The sequence below is a fragment of the Salvelinus alpinus genome, chromosome 17, assembly GCF_045679555.1.
Source record: "Salvelinus alpinus chromosome 17, SLU_Salpinus.1, whole genome shotgun sequence".
Taxonomy (NCBI): Eukaryota; Metazoa; Chordata; class Actinopteri; order Salmoniformes; family Salmonidae; genus Salvelinus; species Salvelinus alpinus.
In genome coordinates, this window is record NC_092102.1 from 36,446,975 (window position 1) to 36,460,380 (window position 13,406).

Here is a 13,406-nt window from a genome sequence, read left to right on the forward strand (position 1 = left end):
AAGAAAATGGCAAACAGCACAGGCCTACTCCTTGTTAGCTTAAGGTTTTTAAGAAAATAAAACTGATCCGAAATTAAAGTGATCTATAACAGTGCTTTGGTCCGCGATGTTTTATGCTAAAAAACAGCTGTAAAAGAAACCCGGGAAAGACGTGACACCGATGCATATGGGAATATCATTGTTTAGTTTCTTTGAGATTCAAAGGCTGAGCTACAACGTCCTATTGCCGAGGAGACAAAAACTAGACTTTGTTTGGGAAGTAATCTAATTCTGTCACTATCCATTGATTAAGATATTCACTTTCTGTACAATAGAAGATGTATAAACCCAGACATATTTTATGGAAACACTTGTGACCTTATCTCGTTATTACGCGTTATTACTCCAACCTCGTGACAAACTCAAAAACAACTTTATATCGAAGGAGGGACTTTCATATTTATTGGCCTGCACATGCGCAGTTTGGCGAGACGACCGTTAGACCCGATGGCGTGTTTCTGCGCATGAGCTTAGCTAGACAACGTCGCCATGACATCGACTACAAGCAAGATCGGAATATCTATTGGGGAAACAGTTTCTGCCTATCTTCATACTGTACTGTCTTTGATAAAATGCTGTCACGGAGGGTGGAATAAATTACCCTAACCAGAAGGCTCGTTCGAGGGGAGCAGTTTTGTCAAGTCGGTGACGCCTTTCAAAGTGTGTTGCGTTATGGTTAGAAACATTGTCCAACTTGCGACTACATGATCTTTACAAAAATCATGTGACCAGAGGTCATGCACTTTTTGATGAAGTCGCTGCAGTTGCTTCTCACCAACTGCACCATGCAGCCATCACCTGAATTGTGGGAGGCAGTATTTACCAACTGATCATTAGGGTGTTTTTGTTTGACCCACGCTGACGTGGCCAAAGAGGTGACAGAAACAGGAATCAGCTTTGACGCAATTCTAAAGCTACAAACGAAAGTGATATTTGAGACCTCTCTAACCAATTCATTGTACACACATTATGTTTTCAGTTTGTGAGTGTGTGACATGGGGATATGGAAAAGTTTCAGACATTTATACAGAAAAACGTTTATAGGCAATTGCAGCTATGTTGATCTGAGCCTTATTGTTGGAAAACCATTACAGTGTACGACTTTCGGCTGTCGCAGATGCACCTCCCCGACTTCACTCGCCAAATTTTGTCTACAGTCGGCATTCATTAGGCTTACTGCTTGAACACACCCAGATACTTTTTCATCGCACCAATAGTTAGGGTAAGGACAGTGGAGGCTGCTGAGGGGATGACGGCTCATAATAATTGCTGGAACGGGGCAAATGGAATTGCATTATACACATGGAAACCATTCCGCTCCAACCATTACCACAAGCCAGTCCTGCCCAATTAAGGTGCCGCAACCTCATATGGGTAAGGATCACTGAGGTATAATAAAATCTGAGTCCAAGATGTCCACTCGTTGTTTTCAACGTAATCTACTTATGTTCGCATACCGAATCATGGACCATCTATATCCGGGTTGCATCCGGTTTATACTGACCAACATGCAAATCAAGTGCAAATCGGAACTAGGAAATGTTGACATTTACGACTTGCTAACTGGTTGTAGTTATACACATGCCATGTTCAATCAGTTAGCAAGTCGAACATTTCAGAGTTTTATATTCCGAATATCATATTAACATGGCAACAGGGAGCAGCACCATCAGCAACAATGCCTTCAGGTCATCATCCAAAAACATGGCAGACATTGGATGAATATAAAATGTTAATATCTTCGGCTGTGAGTAATGGGGGGAAAAACGGCCTCTGCGACAATTATTTGAATAATTCAATGGATGTTTTGTGGACCAAGGTGATGGCTAAAGTGTTTTATTAGGAATTTTCTAATCTGCCTTCTCTATGAGGCCGTGTATGGAAATAGGCTTTATGGGCCGTGTCAGTTAAACTGCAGTACCGAAATAAAACTGTAAAAGCAGTCGAAACTGTGCTTCTAAACGAACTCTGGCCCCTTGGTAAGGATTATGGGTGTGATACTAATCTGATCCTAGACCCGTGGTTTAGTCAACCTATCAGAGAAGAGGGCATCAAGAAAATACGGAAGTAAATGTCATCTCGCTCCACCTTCTCTGGTCATGTGACTATATAAGCCGCAAAACAACACTGGTGATCGAAATATAAGTCTGTAAATAGTTGCACTGCAAGAAAGAACTTGCTAGCAAGATCAATTGTTTACACTTTACAGGAAATTATAACTGGATCCACACCTGTCTAACAGGCAGGCCGTTTCAATGCATTACAGAGAACCGAAAACGCTGCGGAGATGGACGCGTACGATTTGTTTACAAGTTGCAGAAAGGGCGACATTTCCAGAGTTAGGTAAATGGAGTCTGTGGAATAGAAATGCGTAGTTCGCAGCAGCGGGATGAGGTTATCTAGCGTGCTTAGCTATAAACAAAGACAACATTGTGGTCAGTAGTAGTGTTACAAATATTTAGCAAATTTGTCAGTGAGCTAACGTTAGTGCCTATGTTAGCATACGCTATGCTATTTGCGTTGGTCTGTTGAAGTCTGGTCTTTGAAGTCATGCCAGTGGCGATATTGTGTTTGTGTGTTTTGGTATTACTAGGTTCAATTTATGTGCATGAAAGTAGGTTTAGCTAGAAACTATAAATACAACTCTTATTTATTCTGCGCACATATCTGGCAACTTCCAACCTGGAAACTTTTCATCTTGACCGATATACAAATTTTAAGTAGGTTGCTTTCCAAACTCTTCTACTATCTATTAGTGAAGAGTGCAATAAAAAAACACTATTCCTTTTAAAGAGGGCTATATGGTGTTAACTTATGTTAAATCAAACAAGTAGTTTGTCAGTCTAGAATTTGGAATACAGTTAGGATTGTACTGTTTGTGTGGAATGTGAACATGTGGAGACCAGCATTAAGATGAAGACAGTTTCTACCATAACCTGTCTTAACTGCCTGTATTGGCCTATTAACCGTCCATTTTCCTGTCAAGGTATCTTGTTGAACAGAGAGACGTGGACCTCAATGTAAGAGACAAATGGGACAGCACCCCGTTGTAAGTACGGAGTTAATATTGCAGAATGTAGCCTGCACACAATATATTTGACAAGGTCATTGTTAAGAATGTAATGTAACAATGTATTCTTCCACAGGTACTATTCTTGCCTCTGTGGCCATGAGGAGCTGGTCCAGTACCTGTTGGCAAATGGTAAAGCTGGAATTTGCCCCAAGTGTCAAAGCACATTTACATGGTTTAAAAACAGGGTTTGGGGGGGGGGGGGGTCTTGTTACATTACAGTCTTATTCTAACGGATTAAATTGTTTCCCCCCGTCAATCTACACACAATACCCCATAATGTTGAAGCGTCAACAGGTTTAGACATTTTTTTCAATGGATTCAAATGAATATAACATTTACATAAGTATTCAGACCCTTTACTCAGTACTTTGAAGCACCTTTGATAGTGATTACAGCCTCGAGTCTTCTTGGGTATGTCGCTACAACCTTGGCACACCTGTATTTGGGGAGATTCTCCTCTGCAGATTATCTCAAGCTCTGTCAGGTTGGATGGGGAGCGTCGCTGCACAGCCATTAAGGTCTCTCCTGAGATGTTTGATTGGGTTCAAATCCGGGCTCTGGCTGGGCCACTCAAGGACATTCAGAGACTTGTCCCAAAGCCACTCCTGCATTGTCTTGGCTGTGTGCTTAGGGTCGTTGTCCTGTTGGAAGGTGAACCGTTGCCCCAGTCTGAGGTCCTGAGTGCTCTGGAGCAGGTTTTCTTCAAGGATCTCTCTGTACTTTGCTCTGTTCATCTTACCCTCGATCCTGACTAGTCTCCCAGTCCCTGCCGCTGAAAACATCCCCACAGCATGATGCTGCCACCACCATGCTTCACCGTAAAGATGGTGCCAGGTTTCCTCCAGACGTGACGCTTGGCATTAAGGCCAAAGAGTTCAATCTTGGTTTCATCAGACCAGAGAATCTTGTTTCTCATTGTCCGAGAGTCCTTTAGGCAATGTCCAAGTGGGCTGTCATGTGCCTTTTACTGAGGAGTAGCTTCTGTCTGGTCACTCTACCATAAAGGCATGATTGGTGGAGTGCTGCGGAGATGGTTGTCCTTCTGGAAGGTTCTCCCATTTCCACAGAGGAACTCTTGAGCTCTGTCAGAGTGATCATCGTGTTCTTGGTCACCTCCCTGACCAAGGCCCTTTTTTTATTTTATCTTTATTTAACTAGGCAAGTCAGTTAAGAACACATTTTTATTTTCATTGATGGCCTAGGAACAGTGGGTTAACTGCCTTGTTCAGGGGCAGAACGACAGATTTGTACCTTATCAGCTCGGGGATTTGATCTTGCAACCTTTCGGTTACTAGTCCAACGCTCTAACCACTAGGCTACCTGCTCCCCCGATTGCTCAGTTTGGCCGGGTGGCCAGCTCTAGGAATAGTCTTGGTGGTTCCAAACTTCTTCCATTTAAGAATGATGGAGGCCACTGTGTTGTTGGGGACCTTCAATGCTGCAGAAATGTTTTGGTACCCTTCCCCAGATCTGTACCTCGACACAATCCTGTCTCGGCGCTCTACAGACAATTCCTTCAACCTCATGGCTTGGTCTTTGCTCTGACATGCACTGTCTACTGGGGGGCCTTATATAGACAGGTGTGTGCCTTTCCAAATCATGTCCAATCAATTGAATTTACCACAGGTGGACTCCAATCAAGTTCTAGGAACATCTCAAGGATGATCAAGGGAAACAGGATGCACCCGAGCTCAATCTCATAGCAAACAGTCTGAATACTTATGTAAATAAGGTATTTCAGTTTTTTTTTTTTATATATACATTTGCCAAAAAAATCTAAATTGTTTTTCGCTTTGTCCTTATGGGGTATTGTGTGTGTAGAGTGATGAGGAAAAACAATTATTTAATCTATTTTAAAATAAGGCTGTAAAGTAAGAAAATGTGGAAAAAGTCAAGGGGTCTGAATACTTTCCAAATGCACTGTTATCCTATATGCAATTAATTGTGTCTTGGAGGTGACCTGTACACTGTTTTCCATTTGGGCTTTCAGGAGCAAAGTGTGAAGCCAACACATTTGATGGAGAGCGATGCATGTATGGCTCTCTGAGTGACTCCATCCGACGTCTCCTAAAAGAGTACAAGTGCATCACAGCCCAAGCCATGCAGAGGGACTATTATGACCACTTTCTTCTCACGTAAGGCGCTGTAACGCTACAATGCATCTTAACTGCATCGTAATGTTTTATAGCCGTTAGCTTTGTGTTTTCCTCATTCTGTGTTGCCTGTACTTCTGTTTGTCTGCTTATATTATACAGAAGCAGTGAAACTCTAACATCAACACTCATTTGGCCCTGCTTTCTCCCTGTCCTCCCCTTCTGTCTGTATCTAGGTTACTGGAGCAGGGCCAGTATAGTGACGTCAAGTTCCTGGTTCACGGTGAGACATTTCAGGCTCACCGCTGTGTGCTGAGCGCTCGCTCAGAGTACTTCACAGCCATGTTTGAAACCAAATGGAAAGGAAAGAACTTGATCCCCCTCAAACACCCTTTGGTAGGTGTTGTGTTACACCACCTCTTTCAGATAGGCATGACAGCATTACGTTGGATTGGACGGTGGGGGGGGTGTAGCTATATTTGCCGTTATTGATTTTAATAAATGTGTTTACTTTATAATATGCTATTTACCTTGTTATTGTTTTAGGAGTCATTACAACAAGCACAATTGCAAACCATTTGATACAGGAATTATATGGAGTATGTACTAAAAAGATTGTTTCAGTAAGAATTTCTGTGGAAACAAACTCAATCATGGCTGTATGTATAAATGCTACCAAAACATTCACTTGGCCAAAAGGGAATCTAAAGTGACAGTGTAAACACAGTAAAAGATCCATATGGATTAAGAAAAAAAACATTTTTTTCCACCATGTTTCAGATCAACCCAGCAGCCTTTGGTGCCATCCTGCAGTATTTTTACACTGGTTGGTTTCTATTGTTTGAGGTGTATAACTAGATGTATGAATGCAGAATTAGGCTAAGATCACAAATTAACATAATGGAAGTCAGACATGTTGACGTTTTAATTAAGATTAGGCAAATGTGCAGTATGTAAAATGGCATTTTGCATTTAAAGATGTCTAAGTATATCATAGTCATCCCAGTGATTGTAAATGATGTTTCGATCCAGTCAGAAGATTAGGGTATTTTCAGTCTTTCTCTAAAAAGGTGATGATATGGCATCCATAAAGTCTAACATGACTGCATCATAAAGAGCCAGCATACACTGTCTTTCAAAGTTGTGTAGCCTACATTTAGTGTTACAAAGCTATGAGCTAACCGGCTTTCGCTTCCAGGTCGTATGGACATTGATGTGAGCCACGTGGAGGACTGCAAGCGGCTGGCCAAACAGTGCAAAATGGGCGACCTTATTGATGAGTTGGAGAGCAAGTGTAAACAGGTGTATGAGTTTGGTAAGCTCCCTCTTCTTAAATCTCTTGAAATTAGGCCTACACATTTACATTGTTACATGGTGTCTCACCTGTCTCTCTGTGTCTGCTTCCATGCATAGTCTCCAATAAGCCAGGGACCTGTGTAAAGGTTCTGACCCTGGAACCTCACAGCTGTCAGCATCAGGAGGAGATGGCTCAACTGGCAGACTGTGCCCTCCCTGCTGAGCTAAAAGTAAGAACATTACAAACTAGCCTGGTCCCACATCGTTTGGGATTTAGCCAACTCTTCTAACTATCATTGTTAGCATGGCAAGAATAGTCAGAGGCGTTGGCTAAAGCACATACCAAACAGATGTGGGACCAGCTAATCATATTCAAGGTTGCCACTTATGATTATCCCTTGATGTAAATAAACCTTTTGTTCATAATAAGTGAATTGTCAAGGATCTTTGTCATTTTGTTTTGTTTTTCTTTAGGTGGGATTTGGCGAGCTTCCATTTGACAGAACTGATAACTTCCCTAGCTACCCTGACATTTGCTTCAGGGTTGAAGGTTATGACTTCCTGTGTCATAAGGTGTGCTCCACATACCTCTAACAAAGTACAAAGATAGATGAGTTAATTGTCAGGCTATGATTTTGGAATTAGTCATTATTTATGCATCTCCTCAGTTAATTATTATGGGCTAACAAGTTGTCTCTATCCCCTCTGGACAGGCGTTTTTCTGTGGACGCAGTGACTATTTTAAGGCGTTGCTGCAGGACCACTTCAGTGAGGGAGAGATGATGCAGTCCCAGCCCAGCACCCCAGTCCTTACCATCCACAACATCTCCCACGAGATCTTTATCCGTCTCCTCTATTACGTATACAGCGACGACACGGAGGTCAGTTCAGACAGAATTCCTGCAGTGATGATATTTCTATGAACTCACCAGAGTCTTGTCTTTCTCTCTCTCCTAATGTATTGTAATACTCTCTCTGCCTGGGTCCAGCTGTCCCCAGATAATGTGTTTGATGTGCTGTGTGTGGCTGATATGTACCTGCTCCCCGGGCTGAAGCGTCTGTGTGGTAAGACGCTGGCCAAGATGCTGTGTGAGGATAACGTGTTGCACATGTGGAAGACAGCCAAGCTCTTCAGACTGTCTCGTCTGGAGGACCAGTGCACGGAGTACATGGCTAAGATCATAGAGAGGGTGAGTGTCTGTCATTATAGGCTGTGCAAGGATGGTCATTGCTGTGTCCCATCTGACAGCTGCCCCTCTCCTCAACAGCTGGTAGAGCAGCCTGAGTTTGCTGACATGATCAAGGAGGATGCTGGGGCAGTGGAGGACCGACACGAGACCGACTCCATCCCTCTGGTGGACGACATCCGCTTCCACATCACCAGTAACGTTCAGACCTTCAGTGCCATCGAGGAGGCCAACGTGAAGCTGGACGCCCTGGATCAGCTGCTCTCCACCATCGGTCTGGAATGCTAATGAGAAGGTGTGGGGGTGTGTTAGGGCTAGTACTGGCTAAGCTAGCTGCTAGCCACAACCAGTGGCAAGAAGGACTTGTATTGGACTGTTGAAGGGTATTGGGGGAGACATTAAATAGCTTTCACATTATACACACAAAAAGAGTGTTTACTTCAAATAGTTTAAATGCTTCTGGGCCCAACCAGGTGGTGGGCAAAGCACCTTTTTGTGAATAATGTGAAAGCTGATAATGCAACAATTTGTCTATTGGGTACATTCTAGTATTGACCTGGAATGTCAAAGACCGAAGTATGTAGGGACTAGAGGCGTCAAGTTGCTATTGAGTAGCTAGACAAGGATAGGGTTGCTGAAGAAGTTGAGGATGATGTTGCATTGGAATGAATGAAACACACAGATACAGAAGCCCATGTGATGAGGATGAAGAGTGAGGAATGGAGTGTGGACTCTGATTGTAATATATACTTTCGTTTGCGGTTTTATTTTGAAGTAATGTGTCTTTTTCTTGGAATGACAGGTCATCTGACCACAAACATTGTAGACCCAATATCACAGAAGATATTACAGTATGTTGGCTTAGAAATGTAGCTATTAAAGAACCTTCGCATTTTTGTGAAAAATACCCAATTATGAAAATCTCTGTTTTTAAACAAAGAGACTCAGAGAAACAGCAAATATCTGACTCTTGTGATGAATTAGAATAATTATAGAATTCTGAATGACAGCAAAAAAAATGTTTCCCCTAACATGGACATTACTCTTTTTATTTTTACCTTCAGATTTTCCTGACTGATATGAATTTGTTACACTATGTTTTAGCGGCTTGCTTTTCTTAAGAGGCAAGACATTTTGATTATTTTTCATCTTGTGCTAGTATATTGTAGGCCTAAATGCATGCTGATTACTCTTGTTGTGTATGCATGATTTATCTTTATAGAATGTAGCTTCTTATTTAGGTGTTAGGAGAGGAAACCATAGCTAGTTACATGGCTATGTTAAATATTGTTTAATCCAAAAAGAATGAAAAGAAATTCAGCCTCATGTCGCATATGACAATGTATTGAAACTTTTACTGTTAATCATGAGTAAAGTAATGAATTTGTTTTTATGATTTAGTTTTGAAAAAATTATGACTGGAGTCAAGTAAAGACCCAACGAGATCATTTACAAAATGTAAGTGTTTTTTATTTTTAGTTGGCAAATTAGAGAACTCATGACACAACTTGTAGTCTACTTGGTTTGATAACTAGATATTGAATCCTGTCAGTCACATTCATGCAGCAAATGCATTTAGCCTCAATTTGCATGCAGTATACAGTGTGGGGTAAAAAGGAAGTGAGTATTTTCACACAGCAGTCACAATGGATCCTCATTTACTTAAAGCATACTTGCATGTACATGGACAAGCAGACAACCAACCACAAGCAATACAGTGCAATTTTGATGACTTTATTTTGAACTCAATCTAAGTCCCAATATCTCTTATCTTTAACTATGACATTCCACTGCAATGTATATGTCACTTTCAAAATACAACTGTATTTTTCATTGTCAACTTTACCACATAGACTACTGGATAAGCATAGGCTTGTGCTGTAAATAACATACTAACCCCTGTACATGCTGAACAGACAAACACATGTTATTTGTTTGTGAAGCTTGTGTGATTTAACAGTTTCTTATGAGGACTGTTCTTTAAGAGGATAACACGCTATGGTTAGTAATGATTTCCCATTATATGCACAAAGTAGGATCAATCATTTAGCCAGTCTGCTTTGATAAATATGTAAGGGATAATCAACGAGGGGCTATGCCTTCTCTGGAAAATAATGAACAAATTGGAAGGTGTGCAGCTGAGTTGTATTATTTTCCAGAGAACGCATAGAGCCCCGATTTGATTATCCATTTTATATCATGGCTATAATTTAGCACATTTACCGCTAGAAATGTGTTCAACATCCACTTAGATAGCTATGCAGTTTACTAGTTAGTGACGGTAGTTACCTTGGTAAGCAAACAAGCTAGTTTAACTAACCAAACCATCAGTCGTAGTTTGCTATTATGAAAATCGAATTCAACAATGCCAATAATGCTTTCAATTCGACTTTTGCTTTCAAAAGCAGCTCAAACATAGCACATGTAATAATTAACTATAGCCATTGAATTATATCGTGCAAATATACCATGCGTTATAGGGAAATAATGCATGTTCTAGAATGCCCTTCAAATTAATCCAAAACAAGTATTCAACAATGCCATGGTATAATTAACCAATAAAGCCCGAGGGGGTGTGGTATGTGACCAATATACCACGGTTTAGGGCTGTTCTTAAGCATGATGCAACAAGGTGTGCCTGGATACAGCCCTTAGCTGTGGTATATTGGCAATATACCACCAATCCCTGAGCTGACTTGTTGCTATTATAAACTGGTTACAAATGTAATTAGAACAGTAAAAATCAATGTTTTGTCATACCAGTGGTTTACGGTCTGATATACTACGGCTTTCAGCCAATCAGCATTCACAGCTCGAACCACCCGGTTTACAATTGGATATAACTTGTTTTCTCTGGATGTTGACGTGATTGTGTGTGGTAGTAGGATGGGCCATGACAGTGCTTCCAATTTTATTAGATTTTTTACTCCTGTATTTTGCTTTTATTTAAAACAGAAATGTTTTACCATTGTCACATTGTTAGCAATATTGACTCCACATACATTTTATTTGAAAGTGAAATAATATATTATGGACAAAGCTGTAGGTACAATTAAAAATGAAGAAAAAATGCATTTCCATTGGTGTTTTTGTCCTTTTTGAAAGTTCCAAGTACATATTATCAAACACATTTTCCTTAAAGTCTAAAGATCTGGCCCGCAGGTGATTTTTATATGTTGGACGTACAGTACATTCGGAAAGTATTCAGACCCCTTGACGTTTTCCACATTTTGTTATGTTACAGCCTTATTCTAAAATTGATTAAATTAAACATTTTCCTCAATCTACACACAATAGCCCATGAGGACAAAGCAAAAAAAGGTTTTTAGAAATTTTTGCAAATGTATAAAAAATGTAAAACATACCTTTATTTACTTAAGTATTCAAACTCTTCGCTATGAGACTCAAAATTGAGCTCCGGTGCATCCTGTTTTCATTAATCATCCTTGATGTTTCTACAACCTGATTGGAGTCCACCTGTGGTAAATGTAAGTAATTGGACATGATTTGGAAAGGCACACACCTGTCTATATAAGGTCCCATAGTTGACAGTGCATGTCAGAGCAAAAACCAAGCCATAAGGTCGAAGGACTTGTCCGTAGAACTCTGCGACAGAATTGTGTTGAGGCACATATCTGGGGAAGGGTACCAAAAAATGTCTGCAGAAATGAAGGTTCCCAAGTACACAGTTGCCTCCATGATTCTTAATTGGAAGAAGTTTGGAACCACCAAGACCCTTCCTAGAGCTGGCGGCCCAGCCAAACAGCCCAGTCGGGGGAGAAGGGCCTTGGTCAGGCAGGTGACCAAGAACCCGATGGTCACTCTGACAGAGCTCCAGAGGTCCTCTGTGGAGATGAGAGAACCTTCCAGAAGGACAACCATCTCTGCAACCATATCTGCAGCACTCCACCAATCAGGCATTTACATCTGGAGCATCACATCTGGAGGAAACCTGGCACCATCTCTATGGTGAAGCATGGTGGTGACAGCATTATGCTGTGAGGATGTTTTTCAGCGGCAGGGACTGGGAGACTAGTCAGGATGGAGAGAAAGATGAACGGGGAAAAGTACAATGAGATCCTTGATGAAAACCTGCTCCAGACCGCTCAGGAACTGGGGTGAAGGTTCACCTTCCAACAGGATAACGCAGGAGTGGCTTCGGGACAAGTCTCTGAATGTCCTTGAGTGGCCCGAACTTGAACCCGATTGAACATTTCTGGAGAGACCTGAAAATAGCTGTGCAGCGACGCTCCCATCCAACCTGACAGAGCTTGAGAGGACCTGCAGAGATGAATGGGAGAAGCTCCCCAAATACAGGTGTGCGAAGCTTGTAGCGTCATACCCAAGAAGACTCGAGGCTGTAATCCCTACCAAAGGTGCTTCAACAAAGTACTGAGTAAAGGGTCTGAATATTTACGTAAATGTGATATTTCTGTTTTTTATTTGTAATAAATTAGCAACATTTTTAATTTGGGAAATCTCTTCTAAAGTATTCCCATGTATAATAGAGAGATGTGATTGTAAACAAATATAAGAAATGTTTTTAAATTATTGTTTTAGTGAAATATTATACCTGTTTGTGCTTTTTTGCAGTCAATTTGCAGTCTACAAATTATTTGTAATAATGTTCCGGCTGCCTGACCATCTGCTCAAGAAAAAGTTGGCCCCCTGCTGAATCTATTAGTTGATTATCCCTGTTCTAGAAGATAGAGAATGAAGTGGAATATGAAGGCCTGGTCTGTCAATACTTTCCAACACCCTCAAGGTGGTGCCCTTTCTTCATTCAGATTGTCTCAGTTGCTCATCTGAGATGGAGCATTTAGGATAGAAGAGTTGTTTGTCAATTGCCAAGATATATTTTTTTGGGGAGGAAAACAGTAATTTAGGGTAAACATACTGATCTATCATCCTCAATCAATAATGCAAACCATTTATCTTGTTACCAAGGCTCTATACTCCTGGCAATGTTTTCTCTCTGGGTGCACAGCCAGGGACTCTCATAGGGTTCTCTGTCTCCAACCTTCATTTTAATCCCAGTTTATCAGAAGCCCACAAAGGTGCGAAGAAGGTCAGGGGAAAGAGGGATGGTTGTGTGTGGTGGCATACCAAGGCCACTGTACCCCCTTCCCCCATTGTGTTTTGTGTGTGTGTGTGTTCACAAACGGATTGCCCTTGCCTGCAAGTCTCCAGTGTTCTGCCTCCCTTTGTGCATAATCATTCTCATTTGAAAGGGATGCAGAGCTATATGTCACCTTAATGGAGCTCAGTGGTGGCAAAGGTTTTCAGTGGTGGCAGACATAGAATAGGCCAAAGCGCAACAGGGAATAAGTTGTGGGCAAAGCTGCTGTAAAAGCATGTTGAAGTGGGGTTCAACCTTAAACTCAATCCATTAGCAAACAAAACCCTTGGCTGGGTTCCCACACATATTGAAAAGACAAAATAAACAATATAATTTGTTACTACCCCAGTGAGTTGTCTTCACAGAGGTTTTATAGTTGTTCCTTAGCAACTTGGGTTCTGAGTTTAGAGGTGATGGGAAAGTTCCCCTTCGGGGACTTTTAGACATATAATACTCTGTGACAAGTGAATGTTAACAAGGCTTAAGTGTACCGGGATTGCATAATGCTTTTGTTGTACGTATCAGCAAATTACATGACTCAACCTCATGTATAGATCACAGTTACTCATACTGTTGCCCTGTGCAGCGTTCAACTTTTC

The 13,406-nt window shown here is 41.3% G+C and overlaps 1 protein-coding gene across 4 annotated transcripts; it reads left to right on the plus strand.

Annotated features, from left to right (window-relative positions):
• The first annotated feature begins 730 nt into the window (after positions 1-730).
• abtb1 (ankyrin repeat and BTB (POZ) domain containing 1) lies at positions 731-10,762 on the plus strand. Of its 4 annotated transcripts, none has more exons than XM_071348821.1 (12): positions 731-914; positions 3,026-3,088; positions 3,186-3,241; positions 5,103-5,247; positions 5,442-5,601; positions 5,986-6,031; positions 6,404-6,520; positions 6,619-6,731; positions 6,976-7,074; positions 7,215-7,382; positions 7,491-7,691; positions 7,770-10,762. In XM_071348821.1, the coding sequence occupies exons 4-12, from the start codon at positions 5,144-5,146 to the stop codon at positions 7,974-7,976; spliced, it is 1,215 nt and encodes a 404-aa protein (XP_071204922.1). In that variant the 5' UTR covers positions 731-914; positions 3,026-3,088; positions 3,186-3,241; positions 5,103-5,143; the 3' UTR covers positions 7,977-10,762. The 4 variants fall into 4 exon arrangements, with proteins under 4 accessions (XP_071204922.1, XP_071204921.1, XP_071204920.1 ...); XM_071348820.1 differs by lacking the exon at positions 731-914 and adding an exon at positions 945-1,413; XM_071348819.1 differs by lacking the exon at positions 731-914 and adding an exon at positions 2,101-2,382.
• The last annotated feature ends 2,644 nt before the right edge of the window (positions 10,763-13,406 follow it).